At 42.0% G+C, this 22,095-nt stretch overlaps 1 protein-coding gene across 1 annotated transcript; it reads right to left on the minus strand.

Moving 5' to 3' along the window:
- Positions 1-5,284: 5,284 nt before the first annotated feature.
- Positions 5,285-13,923, minus strand: LOC142102314 (uncharacterized). The gene is made up of 4 exons (XM_075187117.1): positions 13,734-13,923; positions 11,250-11,583; positions 9,568-9,740; positions 5,285-7,786 (listed from the first exon to the last, which is right to left on the minus strand). Exons 1-4 carry the CDS (start codon positions 13,782-13,784, stop codon positions 7,670-7,672), a joined length of 675 nt encoding a protein of 224 aa, XP_075043218.1. The 5' UTR covers positions 13,785-13,923; the 3' UTR covers positions 5,285-7,669.
- Positions 13,924-22,095: the final 8,172 nt, after the last annotated feature.

A 22,095-nucleotide genomic window follows, 5' to 3' on the forward strand; every position in this document is an offset into this window, starting at 1 on the left:
AGAGAGAGTGGCCAATGCCAGGAGCCTGGACTTCATTCAAAAATAGAAAAAAACAGTCTTATCTCCTTTTCCCTTTCATCCCCTTACACTCAGAGACATTATACCACTGCAGATTACCACAGACCAGAGCTTTTTTTTTTGGCCTTCTAGTATTTATTAGTTATCACTTAAATTAGCCTCTCTGTTAGCATTGGCCTTTGTGACTAGAGGAGCAGAACTGGTTCTCTTTCAGGTTACAGACCCCTGGTTTACGCAGAATCCAGGGAGATCCCATGTTAAATCAAAGAGAACACTGAAATATCCTCGTTCAATTGTAGAATTTAATCTGATCCAAGATACTACAGAGCCTAGTTTGTGTGTTGTGTCTTGCTTGTCACCTTATACTTACAACCCCTCTGAGGGGAGACGTCTCTCAGCTGTTTCTGGCCTAATGGAAACGCTTCTGGCCTGCAAGGTCCTCTACTATAAGGAGGTGGATTGTCACGATTATGAGGGACCCTGGTATTGATACCAACCAATTCAGGGGTTACTCACTACAGAGTGCAGCTTCTACTGAGGCGGTGGCAAAGGGCATACCTTTACAAGCCATTATGTATGCTGCTCGTTAGTCCTCAGCTCAGACGTCTGTGAAACATTACTGGAGAGCATCTGATTTACAAATGATCAAGGGGTATATTTACTAAGCTGCGGGTTTGAAAAAGTGGAGATGTTGCCTATAGCAACCAATCAGATTCTAGCTGTCATTTTGTAGAATGCACTAAATAAATGAAAGCTAGAATCTGATTGGTTGCTATAGGCAACATCTCCACTTTTTCAAACCCTCAGTTTAGTAAATATATCCCCAAGTTTCTAAGAGCAAACCACACGGTATGTGGTAGACTGACCCCCCAGCTGGTGCTAAGTGGCAAGCTGCCCGACAAACAAAATACAAGCGTGCAGGAAACTATGACCTGCAAACTTGCTTTGTTTTAGGGAAATAGGATTTGACACCTAGCCACAGCTCCCACCCTACCCCTACTGTTGTTGTTTCCCTGGATAAATATTTGCCCAGCATTATTATAGTGGTTTCTGTCATGTCCACTAGGTGCAGCAAGGGACCAGAAGAGGCCTTAGATGGGGCCTAAGGTGACAAAATAAAGCTCCATTTCGCAGAGTAGAGAAAACTGAAAAGAGAGCGCTAAACTTAAAAACAACAGTATGTATTTATTAGAACAATGAATACAGTGTCCATATAATGAACAAATAGTTAATATATAAACCATACTTACCTTCCGGGAGAGGGGGAGTGAGTGGAGGGCGGGACGAGGCCAATCGCGTCATTTTGGCCCCGCGAAAACTTAATTTAGGTTGCGGGGGCGGGGCCAAAATGATGCAAATGGCCTCGTCCTGCCCCGTCCCGCCCTCCAAAATGGCGTGATTCACCGGATATGGCATCAAATGACGCGATTCTCGGTGAGATCGGGATGCAGGAGAAATGCCAGACTGACCCGAATTTCGGGAGTCTCCCGGACTTTCTGGGAGAGTTGGCAAGTATGATATAAACATAAGAATCACAATAAAAAATATAAATCAGAGTTGGCGGTGTAAAGCAAATTAAATAGCTGTATATAACATCTTATTGCAGTCGACCTCTATACTTAGGATGGTAAACAAACAGGGTAGAGTAGCTTTGGCCACAATGGTGCAAAGTTCTAGGGCAAATGTCAGTGTTCTATTCTTCAGAGTTCTAGTATTATAGTTTCCAGAATTAGTTCTTACCTTTCACACCTTGGGGTATATTTACTATGTGGCGGTTCCGTAGGACCGCCGATTCCTTAGGACCGCTGATTCCGTAGGACCGCCGATTCCCAGCGCTTTGAAGTCGTTTTCTTCAAACTGCAATTTTATTAAAGACAAAATCCAATGGGCATTTATATTTTACATGTTATATATTATAGTAAACATCCAGCAGACACTTTGTGCCACTTGTGTTCTTCGCTACTCAAGGGACTACTGGCATTTCTCTTTTATCTGGATTCCCTTCTCTTGGGGTTTGTTGCCATCCGTAAGCTTTAGAAAATTCTAAAAAGAGAAGATTTCATTACACTGCAGCAATATTAGAAGGAGCCGTTTCTCAGCGCTGGAAGTGATACTGTGATTGTACTCATTATCCAAAGACACGTCGCCACATGTTACTCTTGTAATGTTTATAACATAGGGGCTTATTCAATTAGCCACGTTACTCGCAAAAGTAACGTGGCGTTAAAAGTATTACCGTTATTAAGGTAATTCTAACCCGGATTTTGCCTCGCAACTCCTTGAGCTGCGAGCAGAAAGCCGACATTAAAGGCACCGTAATAACGATAATTACACACACTGGTAATAGTGCGCAAGCCACGTTACTTTTGACAGTAATGTGGCCAATTGAGTATGCCACATTGTTTTTTTTCATTTTAAAAACTGTTACTTAGACATTAATTTGTAAGAATTGCATCTAATATGCAGAAAATTAGGTTAATAAGTGAATAATGGACACATGGAGCATCATGTAAAAGCCAGAACTGTCCCTGGACCTCCCATAGATTGTAAGCTATGGAGCAAAGCCTTCTTACCTCTCTCTCTGTTTGTATTACCCAGTATTGTTTTATTACTGTGAGTGTTTACAATTCTAAAGCGCTACAGAATTTGCTGCCGCTATATAAATAAGTGTTGATGATTAAGGACAACTGGCAGCTATACAGAAGCACAGCTCCAATGACAACATGGCCACTATTGTGCTTGTGCATCGCTCAGCCCAGCTCTTCATTTGATGCAGCCCCTTACATTGGGGACTAGTCCTTTACCAGCAGATGTCTGCTGACTGAGAGGTAGATTTATGTAACCTCCTAAAAAGGGAAAGTGGAGGTGGAGCCAATAGCAACCAATCAGATTTATCATTTATCCAGTCCATGCTAGAAAATGAGAGCTAGAATCTGATTGGTTGCTACATACAACACTTCCCCCTTTTCCTATTTTAGAATGTTAGATAAATCTACCCCTGACAACCAGCACAACATACAGCATATCTCCTCTATATGGCTGTATAGACATTGTATGTGTTATTGCTTTCTCTTCATGGTTGTCTCTCATACCTTTTATAATGCATGTGTATTATTATGGAGCAGTGTGTCTGTAGTCACGCCTATTATAATAAATGTGCGTTCTATATGTGTGTGTTATTACGGAGCAGTGTGTCTGTAGTCACACATTGCCGATGTTATCAGGCTTGTCCTGACGTCACCGACAGTCGTGTGATCTGAACTGGGTCAGAGAGCGATCTGGCTTCCTGGGTCACTGAGGACAATGTGTTGTTATGTTATGTTACGTCTGCGGCTCTCACTGGAACAATAAGGACTTGCAAATACAAGAGGCCATTTCAGTACAAGCGTCCTGTGGGATTCCCAGGACGGTTTCATGGGGACAATTAGACAGAGCGTACAGCTGGCCTGTGGGTGCAGATCCCACCTGGAGGCTATTTCTGTACCGTTTCCTATGGTGCTTACTATCGAATTTGACTTCACCATATTATATGAAAGGACTGTGTAAAACAAAAAAACACAGTGTGGACAACCTGATACACTACAAGTGGTACAAGCTATAACAAATCTGACAATTCAATGTGACTTCTGGGTAAGCAGATTTTCCACCAGTTAGGGATAAGGCTGGAACAGGCAACATTCTATTTGATACCTTCCAACATTCACCGGGAGCCCCGCCTCCAATCCACACAAAACCTGCCCAATCACCACGCACTTACTAACCAACCACTCCCACATTCTGGTGAAGCTCCACCCACTCCCCCATAATCCTCACTCATGACAAGGGGCCTGATTCATTAAGGATCTTAGCATAAGAAACTTCTTATTTCAGTCTCCTGGACAAAACCATGGTACAATGCAAGGGGTGCAAATTAGTATTCTGTTTTGCACATAAGTTATATACTGATTTTTTCATGTAGCACGCAAATATCAACTTTAAATTTCAGTGTATAAATAAGCTATCAAGTATTTGTGTGCTACATGAAAAAACAGTCAGTATTTAACTTATGTGCAAAACAGAATATTAATTTGCACCCCTTGCATTGTAACATGGTTTTGTCCAGGAGACTTCATGAATCAGGTACCTCTTGCGCCTTGTTCATACATATAAGTGGGGCTAAAAACAGACAACTTTATGCACAGAATGCTAAGCGTTGCTTTTGACTTTACAATCTCATATCATTACTCTGGGCTACCAGAGACCCTGTTCCTTCCAGTATCTAACGCTCAGTCTGTGGCTTCCTGCCTGCTTGCCTCCTCCAATCAGGACACTCCCTGCCGCCCACAAGGATCAACACAGATCTACTGATGGGGGAATGTTCACGGTCCGCTTCAAAACTGGGGTCACAGTTATTTGCAGAAGTTTGATAACAAAAATGTTCTCTATGACCCCAATTAAACCTAGCGTAAAAAGGAAATTCTTTCCACAAAAGTCTAAACTAGTTATAACTGTTTTACATTGTAAAATTTGCTAAAAATAAGGCACAATAAAGAGGACTTATATAAGGCAGGAGAGGGGTGCTATTGCAGTACATTCAGACAGCAGTAGGTTGTCACTTGCCCGACGGGATAAATTTGTTTCTGTTTAATTAGCTTTTGGACACCTATATTGGTTTACTTTTCAGGCAGATTTTCAAAATATAAATATGCATTATTGTGTGTTTGAGATTGATTTTAGATGTTATTGCTACATGGGAACAGTGTTCCCCATTTACTTATATAATATTCTGACTGAGCAGATCATCGTTTTAGAACACAGCCATTTGCTGTAGAAATAAATAAAAATCATGGGGGTAAAATGTAATAAACTACGATTCTGGCACATCGACAATTTTCTGCGATATCATTGGGCAAATTTAAAACGGCAGTTTCATTTAATTAAATTACCGTTTTAAATCTGCCCGACGCTCTCGCCAGAAATCAGCGATTTGCCAGAATCGCAGTTTGATACATTTACCCCCATGGTGTTTAACACTGAACTCGTCTGACGCTTCCCTAAATCGGATAGAAATGTACTCCTTAAAATCAGGCCTGTCCAACCTGCGGCACTCCATGTGTCCCAGCATGCCCTTCCAGCTATCAACTGGTTGTCTACCAGCAAAGCATGCTGGGGCTTGTAGTTTCACAACACCTGGAGGGCCGCAGGTTGGACAGGCCTGCCTTAAATGAATAACAGGTACACCCATCTCTGGAATGGAGCCTGAAATAAAACATTGCTATGCCGAAAATATAAGTCAGATCCAAATTTTATTGAAAAGAAATACAAAATCCATGTACAAAAAGAACGCAATCACAAAATGTACAGAACGGAAAAGAAAAGAAATAAAAAAAGAAAAGAAAAAGATGTTTACATTTCACAGATGTACAGTATTTACAAAAGTAATAGCCCCATGAGTGACATGTCCTCCTGGGTTCCACCAGCAGGGGGCAGTCACAGCTCTTGTTCTGCAGGTTATTCAAATGAATCTATGAAACGTCACAGATTATTGTCAGTGACATATAGGTGGGCTACCAAGAAATAAATATACTTAACTCCATTTATTTTAGCGTCTCTGCAATAAACAAAAATAGAAAACATTTCATAAACTGTACAAATAAAAATAAAATTTAATTATTTTAATGTTAAAGTGATTTGTTTTAGAAGTTTATTTGAAAAAAAAATAAAAAAAAAAAAATAAAAAACTGCCACTGATACATGGGATGAAATAAGGGACCTGGTTTTAGCTTATAGCAATGTCGTGCAGAGTGAGGCTGCGAAGAGTCTGGTGAGGGGGCGACAAGCAGGGAGTAGAGGATATTGACTGTGACAGGCAGGAGATTAACCACCAAAAATCCAGCGGAGAGAGGGAATAGCCCATTCGTTTAATTCTTAAATTTTATTTTATTAGACAGCGACTGAACGTTGACTACAACGACAGCAAATTAACCCCCGAATATTCCATGGGCTTCAAGAGTAGCTAGCAAGGGCAACTTATAACAGTGTGGACACAAGAGTCTTTAGATCACTTGTTCTTCAGCAGCCTTTTATCGAGAGCTACACGGGTGCAGGGATCATGGACATCTATGTAGAAATAATGGAACACGTCCATGTTTTGTCATCCAAGGACCATTAAGCCCTAAATACAGGTTATCTTACATAAAGGTGCCATTAATAACATCCTTTTTCAGGCTACGGAGAGGCTGACTGCAGAGAAGAAGATTCTATCTCTCCTAATCACAAGTTTATGTCAAATCTCTTCAGTTCTTAAACGCTCCAGAAAACTTTTAAATATATATTTGGAAATGTTATTAGTGGTTCTTTTATAGAAGACTACCTGCATATTAGGTTTAGTGGCCCTTTAAGAAACGTAAATAGACAGTCAGTCCAATTGATCTGTCATCCGTGCGCGTGTGCCAAGCCGGTCACAGCGTACAGATATCTGCAGATGACTTCTCAGTCCTAGAACGTCACGGATTAACACACGCTGTACATGTATGTTCAATTTTGCTCTCGGGAAGGCCAGTAAACAAATGATCTTCCTCAAGGAAAAAGTGGGGAAAAGAAGTACAAAAAAACAAAACAAAAAACTACCTCAAAATATTCATTCCCTTTGAGATTGACTTCTTAACACATAAAGAAAAGAAAAACATAACATAAATAATAATAATAAAATAAGTTAAATTTGTTATTTCCATTATTCAATGTTCTGTTTGTCTGGGAGCTAATTTCTGTTCTTCAATGGATAGCAAATTCGTTTTTTTTCACTGGTAGCAAAAGATAATAAAAAGTTTATTTATCAAAGCGTTGTAGGAACGAAACGTCAGGCATTGTGTTCAGCAAAGAAAGTTTAAGTGCTATCAGGGCATAGGTCATTACAGAGTGGCATCATGCTGAGGTCTACGTATATGAATTAGGATCCTTAGGCCGAGCAACAGCATGCAAAAAAGGGGGGCCAGCAAGATTTCTGTATGGCTTGTCTAGGATTTACACAATTTGGCTAAAAGGGCAGTTTATGGCTCAGAAAAGGACCCTTTGATGTGTGTGCAGTAGGAGAGATATCTCCAGACCAATAGAAATCCATGTTCTACCCGGAATTATCTCAGTGCTACAAACGGAACCGGCTACAAAATTCCGCCACGGAATTCAGCAGATAACTTTAAAGAATGTGCCATAGTTTGATTTCACCCAAAACGTTTCAACAAACACCAGTTAAATCCACATTACCAATATATCCCCATTTGTGACAGCCGTCTTATAAATGTCTTAACTGGAGGAAACCATTTGATTTCTACACGAAAGTTTGTCAGTGAACATAACAGGGAGATAAGGCGATTACCATATCCACCATGTCTGTATAAACACCACTCGGCAACAAAAAAAAAGCCAATGGCTCTCAAAGATATAAACCGATATATCTCAAGTCTTCGCAAGGGTGAAGAGATCACTGGAAGAGTCGTGGACTCCCGATTCTTCTAAATCATTATCTTTGTTGTCCACTGGACTTTGGCGGTACGGTCCATGGAGACTATACAAGTCTTCCAGCTTCTGACCCGCAGAAGCCTGAATCAGCACAGGAGAGAACGTGGGCATTTTCAGCCGATTCTTTTGTACCATTTGTCCGCGACGGCTCGTCTTAGTTCTGCGGTAAAATGTCCACCAGTGGGTTGTACAAGGCAGCCACAATCTCAGAGATGATTTGAGTGAGATGCCATCGCAGGGGACCCCACCACTGCTGATGCCCCATTTGCCTCTGAAAAAGAAACAAAACACCAATTATAAGCAGGTGTAATACAGATTTCAGTTTCTACCACTGCAAGCAAGTCGTATCCACGGCCACACAAGGCGTGGACATGTACATATATCCAACGTGCAGGTGGTGAAAACAAAAGGATTAAGCTAAAATGAATCTGGTTGGTTGAACCAAGGCTTCTAGTTTCTATCGAATTGACTGGATGCATTCTCAGAAATATTAAATCAACCTTAATACGGCATACTTGCCAACTCTCCCGGAATGTCCGGGAGACTCCCGCATTTCGCACGAGTCTCATGGACTCCCGGGAGAGTGTGGAAATTAGGTCCAAAACGCTGCGATTCACCGGGAATTGCGGTGTTTGGCCCCACCCCCTGCTGTAAAATGACGCGTTTGCGTCATTACGTCACGGGGGCGGGTCCAAAATGGCGTGAATTTGGGAACCCCGCCCCCCATCACGCCCACCTCCCCCGGCAGGCTCCCGGAAGCCAACTTAAGAAAGTTGGCAAGTATGTAATACGGCTGATTCTGCCGTGTTTCGCATACAAATTAAAAACATTAAAAGAAATGAAAACAAGCAATATTGTGGGAGAAAAAACAAAACCCCACACATCTATATCTCCTCCTCTTATGACATAATTCAGTAAGTCACCCAATAAGAAAAAAATCCATTTGTTTAAATGAGATTGTTTATCAAATTTTCATTTACTTCTCAGGAGTATTAGGCAATAAAGATTATATTTTAACAAAAACAAAAAATATTCATGACAACCAATCAGCAATCAATTTTCATGCATCTGGTGCAAGTTACACAATTTGTGTACACTTCAAGCTTACTAACGAAACTGTTGTAATTTGAGCACGTTCCCTCCAGTAAACAGTTATGTTATCAGCAGTAATTGTAATAACATTATAACCATGAACATGTCCTGTATATTAAAACATGCACTATGAATATAAATCGCACTGAAGAGGTCTCACAAGCCAGCATTGCTAGACTACTAGCAGCGTTACCCCCGTCCCAGGGCAGATGTGTCCTATAGCTATTCGCAGGCTGCAACTTTTCTCTGTATTAGAACAATCAGGCTCGGACCTGCAGGTTTAGTCATTGCAGGAGGAGATAAATAAGACAGATGGTGGCAGCGGTGGGAGGAGCCTGGCTCCAGGCAGGCGGCTGAGTCATAGGTTAAATATAGCAACACATATAAAAAGGAGAGAGAGCCGGGCAGAGCTGCACAGATGGAATAAAGTACATGCAAAGAACAGCACGGTACAGCAGTAGATTATATGTGCTGATCACATTCCAGGGATGAAAGTATGTGCAGAGTGAGAGGATTAGTGGCAGACCATAGTGCCCTACCTGGAGAGTCTGACGGACGGTTAATGGAGCAGACGTCCCTGGGGTGAGAAATTAACCCTATGCTACTCACTGCACACTAGGCGGTATAATTACTAAACTGCGGGTTTGAAAAAGTGTTGATGTTGCCTATAGCAACCAGATTCTAATTACCATTTCTTTAGTACATTCTACAGAATGACAGTTAGAATCTGATTGGTTGCTATAGGCAGCATCTCCACTTTTTCAAACCCACAGTTTAGTAAATTATACTTCCAGGTCTCCTTTACTCCCCAGCTAAAACAAGTATTAGGATTTATATGGGTTACAGATATTTGACTAGTAGCGTCTAAACTAGATGCGTTCATTAGCAGTTACCACCATCTGCCAAGTAAATGACTACACATTAGATGTGTGTGGATATGATGGCATCAGGGACACTTACTCTCTGTAGATAGCGTTCATTCATTTGGTCGCCAATCCTGCGCAGCCGCATAGCGATCTCCCGTTCTATGGGCCCTTCCCCTGTCCACGGGAGCTGCCCTTGGGGGCCATTCTGGTTTGACGCATCCACCTCCATCCCCGACCTGGAGTGTTCATGGACCGTGTGCCTGAGACCTGGCGGGAAGAGTCACAGAGCAATGAGATCTACAGGCACAAACCAGGGAACCTTACACCAATGCAATCTCTTTAGTTATGTTAACATTCCAAAGCTGCAACTGTATATTTACTAAACTGCGGGTTTGAAAAAGTGGAGATGTTGCCTATAGCAACCAATCAGATTCTAGCTGTCATTTTGTAGAGTGCATTAAATAAATGACAGCTAGAATCCGATTGGTTGCCTATAGGCAACATCTCCACCTTTTCAAACCCGCAGTTTAGTAAATCTAGCCCCAAGTCTCAGATAGTTTTACCTTGTATAGGTTTATTTAAAAAAAAAAAAAAATGTCCTTTGCATCACTAACATTATTAGCTCCAAGTACGGAAGAGAAACATCTCCATATAAGAACATGTACCTTTCTACAAAAATATTATATATATATATATATATATATATATATATATATATATATATATATATATATATATATATATATTATATATTTTAATGATTTTATTATTAGTGTTTCTGACATCTGTAAGGAGGTTGGTCTAGGACACCATCACATTTCTCGCGCAGTGTTATCAGCTGAAATGCTTTAGTTTGAGCTAAAGAAAAAGGGAAAACCCAGACAGACTGCATCATTCGGTCACACACCCAGCAGCACGAATACAGTACACAATGCCCTGCATCAGGCAGATAAAGGATGGTGGTATAACGAGCTGGGTAATTACAGATTATAGTGTGTGCTTCATTCCAGCACATGACCGTGCTACTGTGTACACAAAGCCATCTCTTCTAGACACGCTGGACTGGATCCAGGGTGTCATGACCGGCTTCTAAAGACCTGGCGCCTAGCCAGACATGCAGCTCCGTAAACAGGAAGAATAAGGAACATGTGCGGGAAGACCTATATGGTCAAAGCAAGTGAAAAAGAGACTCATGTGATCTGTACACCAAAAGAGAGACTTTTGCTGTACAATCTACCTAAAAAACTGAGCGCAAGCCAGGTCAACAGTCCACACAGGATTAGACATGTAAGTAATGTTTAACTAACAGGTGATGTAACAGAGTGAGTATGTCAAGTTACAGATCTAGAGGAGAGAGAGGTAACCTGGCCAGATTTTAATCATATCCCTACTTGAGCACAGGTGGCTAGTGTGTGGCAATACTAACCACCTGTGGACTAGAGACACCAGACACAGCAATCAGAGGAGGATCCTGTACTCCAAGAGCTTGCAATCTATCCTGGGAAGCTGAACAGAAATCTTCACATTTATACTATTCAGATGCATACAGTTCACCCTTTATTAGAGGAAGTGGGTGACAGACAAGTCAGGACATGCCTACCTGCTTGTAAAATCAGTAGCACCTATTCAACGCTGCTGAGGCTGCCTAGTTATGATCTGATCTACATAGCCTGTTAGCGCTGCAAATCCACTACCATGGCATCAATGTGATAATTTGTTTCCGGGGATCATGTACTGTAATATTCCCAAAGAGGCCAATGGTGTAACATCACTTACCATAAGCAGTGGTTTCTCCTGTGCTGAAGGATTCTGGGTATGAGCAGTGTCGCTGTGCAAAGGAAGGTCCAGACTCGCAACTGTTAACCATTTCACATCTGTTCTGGAAGCAGTTTCTACGGGGTGAGACGCATCTTTGACACAAAGATGCTGGGGCAGGCGGGTTGGGGGCAGTTTGATGGCTCATTTGCACGTTTTGTTCACAGAGTCTATGAGAGGGTCCACAGACACCGACTTCAGCGGGAAAAGTGTGGCTAACATCCGTCTGGATATTTCCCACAGGTTCAGAGGTACTCCCATCATAAAGTTGTCCAGCCATTGTTGAATCTGTAATCTGGTAAAAAGAAGAGTTGTATAAATTTATATGTCTAAAGTAAGGGCAACTGCAAACAGCTTGGGTGTACATGTAGAAGTCATTGGGTTAACTAGCTGTGTTCAAGCACTTAAAACGCATTGGTCCCTTCACTGCTGTAATTTATAAAGCATGTTCGCCCTTTATGGTCCCTACTGAACTGCAAGGTAGACATGTGGAGTGAGTGAGGCATCATGCCAATCTGCATTTATTAGATCCTCGTGCAAGGCTCCGTAGTGTCCACATGAGGGCAGTGCAACCACCTCAGAGCCACTGTTTGTAAACAAATCCTACAGACTGGTTCGTGTAAATCCTTATATGACCCAGCGTGTGGCGGGCTGCTCTTAAGGAAACTAGACAAGGACTCTAATAAACACAATGCCAATGGATCTTATTCCTCAGAGACACAATCATCAGTAACCCGACAACATAATCACAATAACAGGTGACTGGTACTCTTCTGCTATAATAATATGCATATTGTTTTCAGAAAGGATCTCTCGCTTTTATTATTCATAGGAACAAACCCTCATCATGATCACTAGATTAAGCAGTGTATATGTCAGGGAAAAATCACTATATATAAAAGATTACCATCAAACTATAAGCCCTTGCAATAATAGACAGGAACTCAAAAGAGCTTTCAGGGCCACTGTGCAATCCTGGACACCCTGCCGCCTCAACATTCTAAATTCGACCACTATAACCCCAAGGCTCTACATCCGTGGGGATTCTAATATCGACCACTATACATCCGTGGGCAATGCCCACTGGGCATTCTAACCCCAACACAACATCCGTGGGCATTCTAATATCGACCACTACACTTCATTGGGCATTCTAATATCGACCACTACACATCGATTGGCATTCTAATATCGACCACTACACATCATTGGGCATTCTAATATCGACCACTACACATCATTGGGCATTCTAATATCGACCACTACACATCATTGGGCATTCTAATATCGACCACTACACATCATTGGGCATTCTAACCCCAACTCTCTACACCCGTGGGCATTCTAATATCGACCACTATACAATGCTGGGCATTCTGATCTCATCACAATACCCAGTCATGTATAGTGGTCATTGACCACTGCACCTCCCTGGTCATTCTGACCCCACCACTAAACATCCATGTTCATTCCGATCTCTCATGTACAAGAGGCAGTTGCTCCGTAAATTCCTTTGGTCAACAGAAATCTGCTGGAGGAGTTTATCAGCCATCATAGGAGAGAGCTGCAAGATATAACCTCTCCGCGAGTCGCCTACAGTGCCCTCTGCACCATCCACGTGTGCCAGCTGCAGGGAGTCTCTCGCCCAGCACAGGAGCATGGTACACACTTGTACCACCTTAGTGCACATATGACAGGTGCAGCCTGCACAACAACCTGCTCCCTATTCATACCACTGACAACTGAGACATCACCTTGTGTGCTCAGGTACTAAGCATAACGTTGTATATACCATCCAGGGAGTGCACATGTATAGTGCACTAGGCTCTATCTGCAATGTACAGATCTCTCATAGAGGGGGACCAGGGGCTCCAAAGAGCACTTACTTCAGTAGATTTTGTGTTTGTAAATGTAAATCAGTATATACCGGTCTCTGAGGTTAGAGGTCTTTTAGGCTCAATTAAAAAAAAAAACACTACAAAGCCACAATCACAAAGTGCACAGTTAAACCCCTGCACAACATGTCAATACAGAGACATCTGAGACCCCAGCAGTGGAATGGAGATATGGAGATATATATATATATATATATATATATATATATATATATATATATATAATCTATATCCCCCTCCCCCCCAATATAACAGCGCTATACCATGTAAGCATTTAGCACTCCCCCCAGGCGCAGCTTGTGACCTGAATTTACACAGACCCTGGTAAAGATAAACAGACCCTCCAACAAATGCTTGGGGTGCAACTATAAGGAGCACCCCAACACATCGTAGGGGTGCAATATACAGAGCACCTCACCATACCCTAGAGTTCCAAGGAGCCGGCACTATCCAACAAACCCTCAAGTTGGAAGTAGCCAACACAAACCCAACACATCCTAGAGGTGCAGCAAATAAATCCTAGAGGTAGTGGGAAAACAAAAGCACTTACCTGGCTCAGAGTGCTGACATCGGCTTCATGCAGCAAATCCCCAGATCCCATAAACAAGATAAGATATAATAAGATAAAGCAGCCAGCAAGGTGTAAGAGAGCACTCAGCCAGGTAACACACAGCGCTGTGCACACACACGGCTCGCAGAGTCCCACTAACAGCACATAGGAGCAGCCAGCGTCCAACTTGGATAAGCCACGCCCGCTTAGAACGGAGACGTGCAAACCACGCCCACAACGGGGCTGTCACTCAACCACCAGGCCCCTCCCCCTCCCATAACATAAACATGTTAGGGCATGCAGCTTCTGTGCATTGTCTGCTGGGAGGGTGGCAGGGAAGGGTTAATGCCTAAGTGACATCTTGGGGGGAGGGATTTAACCCTTGTTATTAAAAGATACTACTGTATAACCCAGCCCTGCTGTAGTTCATGTTGTTAGATGCCAGCATGAATTGAATGTAATGTGTTTCATTCCTGATGTAACCCGTTTTTTTTTTAATTTATGCTTCAATGCAGGCTTGATTTATTTTGCTGTTAGATCCCAGTGTTAATTTGATGCACTGTAACCCAGCACTGGTTAGGTCCATACTATAATATTATAAATATTGCTGAATGTAAGGCCAGTCTTTCAATTAAACTTTGTACTAATCTTGCACGTAAGTGCTAGATCGTTACTTTAATAATTGGGATTTTTATCTAGCTCCATTTTTGTATTTGTTACTGTAATCCAGACCTGATTAATGCTTGTCACTGTAATCCTGCACTGGTTTAATACTTATTACTGTAATCTGGGGCAGGCTGGGCTGGGAGGCATATGCCCCCCCGGGCCGGTCCCATAGTGGGCTACCTTGGACTGGGTCACTGGGCCACCTGCATTTTTTGGCATTTAAATTAGGCTGCTGAGTCAAGTCTTACCCCTGGGCTAAAGTTTGCCAGCCCTGACTGTAATCCTATCCTGGTTTAATACGTTATTGTGATCCCGCCATGTGGTCCTGCTCTGGATTAGTACTTGTTACTGTAATCCTGCTCTGGTTTAATACTTTTCTATAATCCTGCTCCGGATTAATACTTGTTACTGTAATCCTGCTCTGGTTTAATACTTGTCATTGTTATCTTGCCCCAGTTTAATGCTTATTACTGTAATCCTACTCTGGTTTATTAGCTGTTACTGTCACCCTGCCTTGGTTTGATACTTGCTACTGTAATCTTGCTCTGATTTCATACTGGATGCTGCCTTGGTTGGTTACTTGTTACTGCTACATGGGGAATGGGTTAACTGGAAGTGTCTCCAGGAGATGCTGATGAACACTGTATCCTGGATGGTTGCAGAGCTCCTCTCCTCACTGGTCCTGAGCCTTATTGCAGGCTTGCAATTGGCTGTTTCTTCTGCTCCATTCACTCAGCGCAAACCAATCAGCAGATTTCATTGTGTAGCTGCTGCATGAGCTGTGCATAGACTGCCAGGGAACTAAGCAAAGGACAGGGCAGATCCTGGCTCTGCTCAGCAGCAGCATCTATGCTGTGTACCAAATTTGCTGCAAAACACCCAGCTTCATTGCACGTGCTGCTGTTTCCATACTAAACATAGAATATCCTGACACTATTAACAGCATGTTCCCAACTGCATCTAGAAAGGAAGGGAGAGGACGGAGTGATTGTCCTACAGGTACTTAGGAAAATATATTGTGCATACATAGGTACAGGTGTACGGTTTTAATTCCACCATAACATCTCTTCTGTCAAATCTCCTTGTCCCCACATTGCTTCCCTAAGAGTCAAGGTCCATGGAATAATTAATATACAGTTAAATGACTGGTCACATGTCTTGGTAGAGGTGTTAGATTAGACATGTGACCAGAGGCTGGCTGGGTTGAGGGGCTTACGGCCCACGGGCTGGTCCCATATTGGGCTACCTTTGGCTGGGTTACTGGGCCACATGCACTAAATTTCCTTTAAAACATCCCTAACAGGCTACTGAGCTGAGTTTTGCCACCCGGGCTAAAATTTGTCATCCGGCCCCTGACAGTGACCAGATACAGGACTATCACAAACCCACCCGGATTTAAAAGTCTGTAAGAAACCCAGGGGTGTGACCAGCCTAGAGCCGGTTACAGAACCAATAAGGGTCATTCACAACAGTGCATACACCACTTAATGACATTAGTCTTATGATGCCTTTAAACCATACAGCAGGCTCCAACAAGCATTATGTTATGAAAAAAAAAAAAGTAAAAGTTAAAATGAACGCAGGGGTGACACACAGGGCTTTATAGTAACATTTTTACTTTTGGCAACACAAAAGATTTTAGGAACGTTGAACGCAACGTGATAGTGGTTAATGTGCGCCAGTAACACTTATTGGGTTTTCAAGCACCGAACGGTAACGCAATGAGCCACAACCCAAGCAGCATCCAGCCCACAGAGGTCCTGTGGGTGGGAACGTGAAAAGGCGGGTGACAGAGTCAGTCAACAGCATTATAGTACAACATTGGTGGGGAGAGAGTCCATTGACCCTAGTCTGTGTGTTTAGAATTTAGGCTGTAAGCTCCAATGGGGCAGGGACTGAGGTGAGTGACAAAATATTCTGTGTTCAGCACTGCGGAATTGGTGGCTCTATATAAATAAATGATGATGATCAGATCTCTACCAGCAGCTAATTACCAATTGATATGGGACAGATGAGAGCCGGTATAGACTAGCAGCCCTGTGTCACATTTTGGTACATTGTTGAGTCCATAGCTTGACAAATTTAGGTATAAAATTACTAAAAAGATTAAGGAGAGCATGATACACGAAACATTTTTTGGGGAAAATAAAGGGGCTCATTATAAGGGAGCCGTCTAGTTGTCCGTCGGCTGGATGGACAAGCAATTCTTTGTTCCGTGAGATCCTGGGGAGACTTCAGAAAATGCCCAGCAAAGATTTGTGTTGTATGTTTCAACATTTTATACACACATACAACACATCCAAACACCTTTAGCGTCATAGAGCAACAAAATAAATTGTGAAGATGAAGGATAATTCATAAGTATCACAAGTTAAACCGGGTTTTAAAAAGGTTAGTTTTATGGTATTCTGAATTGATTAATACAAGATCCTCCATAGATAATGCTCCACTGATACATAACATTCAGGTGAGGTGTAGGCAGCTGTGATTAGAGTCTACATCACACCCAAATACCATTGACTGGGTGGTTGTACGCCATCTGGGCAGCAGAGGCATACTTCAGGATGCCACGTATTATCAGCCACGCATGCATAGCAGGGAAGTCTGTAGGAACATTTAATGATCTGCTATGACCCAAAAGAGCCCAAATATGGTCCAAGGAACAAAGCTTCTAAGTATTTTCAGAATCTGATTGTTGGAAAGTATCCAGTTATCTTTTTACCTGTATGGAAAGAAAAATGAGACTTTCTATGCTCAGATGTACAGCAGTGGGACACTGAGAGGTGCATGTAGCAGTTCTCCAGTCACTAGGCTATCTGGTTGGATAGTTGACCTTGGGCTAATTAAAGGAATTGTTACTGTTCAGTAGAGTACCAGGTCTCTGTGGGTCAAAGGCTATGTGTTTTGAGAAGACCACCAGCCCTTGTGAGAATACTGACACCTGATTAAATGATCATCAGACTGTGATAAACATGGTCTATGATATTGCTATGATCTGACATTACAGGTTGAGCCCTGACAATACCAGCAATGTTTCTGTCTTTGCTTCCAGAGAATTGGTGGGAATTTTCAGATCCTCTCACCCACTTCACAAGCACCTCTCACACAGGAGCAGGGTCACTCTGACCCAACTCAGCTTTGACATTCTCCTTAATTAAACTCTTTTAAGAACATTATATGCTCTTATCATCTTCCTGTAGATAAGGAACTGGACTATCCAAATAAGGAAAAAGTCCATTAATTTCATGATATCGAGAATTAGCCTGTCTTTGGCAAAATGGCATCTTTTAAGCTCACTTACCAGCACTCATTAAGTTTTGTTATAAATAAGGATGATTTATTCGTATCTTCAGCAGACACATGAATATTACACAAATTACTATATACAGCTACAAGCAACATTAAGGACCATAACAGGTACCCAATGTACAAGATACTATCATAAGTATATGAGCCAATGGAGGATTTTATCTATATAGATCTATACCTCACACCCATTGTGGAATGAAAGAGAAATCAGGTGTCTTTAGGTCCTAAAGAGGGACCCTGTAGTACCATCCATACCAGTCATATGTAGACATCTAGGGGCTAGATTTACTAAACTGCGGGTTTGAAAAAGTGGAGATGTTGCCTATAGCAACCAATCAGATTCTAGCTGTCATTTATTTAGTACATTCTACAAAATGACAGCTAGAATCTGACTGGTTGCTATAGGCAACATCTCCACTTGTTTCAAACCCACAGTATATCCACAGTGTATACATTGCAGAGCTGTAATAGTGTAATAGACACAGCACAGGGGTCTCAGCCAATTGTGAGTTTCTTTGGAGGGTCTTCTGATCGACACCATTATAGACAACCTCCACTTTCAGACTCTATAAACCTGTCACTTTTAACCTATTTCACACAATATCTTTTTCCTTATCTCAGTTTTTCACAAAGTTCTTATTCTTTCACTTTCCTTGTCTCTATCTTCAGTTTAATGTTATCTCTTTCTCACTTTCCTTTTCTCTTCAATGTTATTTCTCTCACATTCAGCATTTTTTTCTTTCTGTCTTTACATCAATGTTATTTCTCTCAAACTTTCCGGCTCTCCCTCTTCAGTTTAAACATCATTTTTCTCTCTCCCTTTCTTTTCTACGGTCACCTATCATTCCTTTTCTCTTCAATGTGATCTTTCTCTATCACCTGCTTGTTTCCCTGCTGTCCCCCTGCTAAACGTTCTAGCAGTGCAAGACAGGTCAGAGAATGAATTTCCCTTGGCTCTACGTGGCTCTGCTCTGCACGGGAACGTCCCTTCCTGCCCGTGGTCAGCACTTGTAGTGGCAGATTCAATTCTGCCACGATAGTCTAGGATTAACGCAGCGTTAGTACTATTACCTTTAATACAGTCATTTTAACCCGGATTTTTACTTGCGGCCCCGAGAGCAGCGAGCAAAAATCAATGTTAAAATGACGGTACTAACGGTAATACTGCGCACTTTTACTGTACTAATGGTAATAGTGCGCAGGCTGCGTTATTGCTAGAATAACGCAGGTGTATTGAATTGGCCCCGTAGAGCGTCCAAATTGGCAAATTTCAGGCATTAACATTAGCCCTGGCACCCCATAGCGCGTCTAGTGCCCCTGCCTAGGTGGTATCACTACCGCTAATTACTGGAGCACTGGTCTATAGAACTGATCACTATACTGTACCTGTAGAAAACTGAGAACTAAACCCTAGATGGGAGATTTAGTAAGTTGCGACTCTTGTTGCAGTTTGCAAACATATCCTGTGGTTTGGAGGCTGAAAAGTAAAATAGCGCTTCATGTCAAATCGCTTGATACAGCCATATCTAAAATATTCAGATTTTACCCCTCTCCTTGTGCAAGAGCCCAGTGCTGATGGGGGGTTGTTGAAAATGGGCTTTTTTTTTTAAAAGTGAAATTAATTTTAATTTTATTATGACAAGCAAGATAGCTTAAACTTCATCATCACAATTTATTTATATAGCACCACTAATTATGCAGCGCTGTACAGAGAACTCATTCACATCAGTCCCTGCCCCATTGGGGCTTACAGTCTAAATTCCCTAACACCCACAGACAGACTAGGGTCAATTTTGTCAGCAGCCAATTAACCTACCTGTGTGTTTTTGGAGTGTGGGAGGAAACCGGAGCACCTGGAGGAAACCCACGCAAGCTCCACACAGATAAGGCCATGGTTGGGAATTGAACTCATGACTCCAGTGCTGTAAGGCAGAAGTGCTAACCACTGAGCCACCGTGCTGCCCAAGTGGCTTCAGCTATCTTGCCTCTGTGAACCACTTTTTTTTTTCTACTAAAAAGTGTCCATTTACCATACGATTTGGCAAAATACATGGGACGTTTTGCATACCTCCAAAGTATAAAAACCGGGATGGTGATTTTTAAACCTTGCAGTTTCTAAACTTTGATGTGCGGTTTAGCTTTTTGTAAATCACTCGGTTTACAATCCTCACACTAAAGCGCAGTAAAACTTAGCGTTTGATCAAACTACAGCTTACTAGATCTCCCCACCTAGGTGAGAATTTACTAGTAATGTATAGTACATTTATATTATTATAAATTCCAAGAACACAACTATGTTTATTCAAATGTTTACATTTCTAAATAAATGAAATGATTATTTCTCTTTGATTGTACATTTAATATAGATTTTATTGTTTCACTTAAGGAAGAATGATGCAATACACAATGTAGCACTGAAAACAACATTATTGCAGCATTGGGTGTAACAATACATAGAGAGATGTCGTTCTAGGGTCTTTCCCTGCGTGCTTCATGCAGTCATCCCACTCTACATTCCCCAATCCCCCATCTGCACATCCTGTGCTGACCAGTACAAGGCTGCATCAGTTAAAGGGTTAATGTTAGGGACCATACAGCTGGGAGCTGTATAATGTATGGAATAATGAGGTATTAGTGTGGCAGACGGCTTTGACTCTGGGAAATCCCCTCCAAGAACATGTCCTGACATACACTTCCTATGCACCTGCTACGATCTCCGTACATCCCAAAGTCTGAGAGGCTTCTTCTCTCTCTCCAACCCCCTGCATTCAGGACATAGAGAAGACAAGTGGTCGCCCACACTTCTGTGGTCGAAAACACAGGTGCTATTATTCCTCACCTGTGTATTGTACCACTAGTGATGTGAAAAGTCGTCACTTGCAGAATAATCCGTAAAATATAAAAGATACACTTTGAGGTTCTGCAAGGTGCCACGTTAAGGGCGTTGTAGACAATAATACAGATTTTAGTACCAAAAAAACCAAACAAATTATTTGATCATAACTTTTAAGCAAAAAATATACCAAATGGCATTCATCATCATCATCATTTATTTATATAGCGCCACTGATTCTGCAGCGCTGTACAGAGAACTCATTCACATCAGTCCCTGCCCCATTGGACTTTACAGAATAAATTCCCTAACACACACACACACAGAGACAGACAGAGAGACTAAGGTCAATTTTGATAACAGCCAATTAACCTTCTAGTATGTTTTTGGAGTGTGGAAGGAAACTGGAGCACCTGGAGGAAACCCACGCAAACATGGGGAGAACATACAAACTCCACACAGATAAGGCCATGGTTGGGAATTGAACTCATGACCTCAGCGCTGAGAGGCAGAAATGCTAACCACTAAGCCAGTGTGCTGCCCCCTATTACTTCCAGTAAAACAGCACAGTATCCTGGTAAGGGTCAGTTATGAGTGTGAAACAATGCAAGTGCACATGCTAATTACTGTACACGAAAGTGTCTATTTCACTGCATGCCGCATTTATTGATGTACCCATCAGTTTCAAGGTTTCTTTGAGCGGATATGTGGTCTGTGGTGGAAAGCCACTTTGATTAAAGCTTTCATTAATTAGAATTTATCCTTCTATTATCCTAAAATACTGTTCACATGAGCTTCATTTACCTATTACTAGCAAAAATGAGCCAGTAGTCGAGCGGTCTGAAATTGTTTTTTAAAAAGTTCAAATAGCAATCTAGCAAAGTGTCTGGTTCCCTATCTGTTTGTGTGAGAGCATGTGAAAGTAAGTGTTTCTTATTGTGTAAGTGTGCTAGAAAGTGTGCGTGTGTTTATCTAAAGGTTTGGCAAGTCAACAGTCAGAAAAACACACATTACAGGCTTATCAACATGAGTGGTTTTTACAAATGCGTTCCAGACGGAATATCTCAAGAAAACCGCCAGAGAAATGATGTGTCATAGAAGCCATTGTTCTCTATTCTGTGCCGCCTCTTCTGTCAGAAAAATAAACATCTTAGTGGATACTGCACGCAAAAGGTGTGAGCATCATTTTCTCGTGGCAACCTCGTGTGGACATAGAGGAGGTGTGGGTTAGAGAGCAATGGAACTCTTTGGCCAGCAATTTTTCTAAAGGATTTCTCGAGTTGGGCCGCAGTTCCAGAAATCATTAATGTTAAACTAAACTAAACTAACTATAAAGGCACAATACTGCACCAACATACAACTCTTCACTTGTTGCAAAATATCTCCCAACTTGAACCCTCTGCTCTGTGCAAGATCTTTGTCTCTCATCCACACTTCTCATCTGCTCCCAGGGCTGTCAAGAGGAATTTTGGGCCTCGGAATAGAAACTTCTTGGGGCCCCTTTCATAGTCGTTGAAGGAGAGGTGGCCACACCAGGTTGGTGGCTCCTCCCAC

This window comes from Mixophyes fleayi, chromosome 9 (genome assembly GCF_038048845.1).
Source record: "Mixophyes fleayi isolate aMixFle1 chromosome 9, aMixFle1.hap1, whole genome shotgun sequence".
NCBI classification, from domain to species: domain Eukaryota; kingdom Metazoa; phylum Chordata; class Amphibia; order Anura; family Limnodynastidae; genus Mixophyes; species Mixophyes fleayi.

What these genes read in the sequence shown, in the direction of transcription:
- LOC142102314 (XM_075187117.1), bottom strand. Translation starts at nt 13,784, where the DNA reads ATGGGATCTGGGGATTTGCTGCATGAAGCCGATGTCAGCACTCTGAGC. An exon ending in AGGAGAAACCACTGCTTATG is followed by an intron (nt 9,741 to 11,249) that starts GTAAGTGATGTT and finishes TCTTCCCGCCAG; the next exon opens with GTCTCAGGCACACGGTCCAT. An exon ending in ATGAACGCTATCTACAGAGA is followed by an intron (nt 7,787 to 9,567) that starts GTAAGTGTCCCT and finishes TTTCTTTTTCAG; the next exon opens with AGGCAAATGGGGCATCAGCA.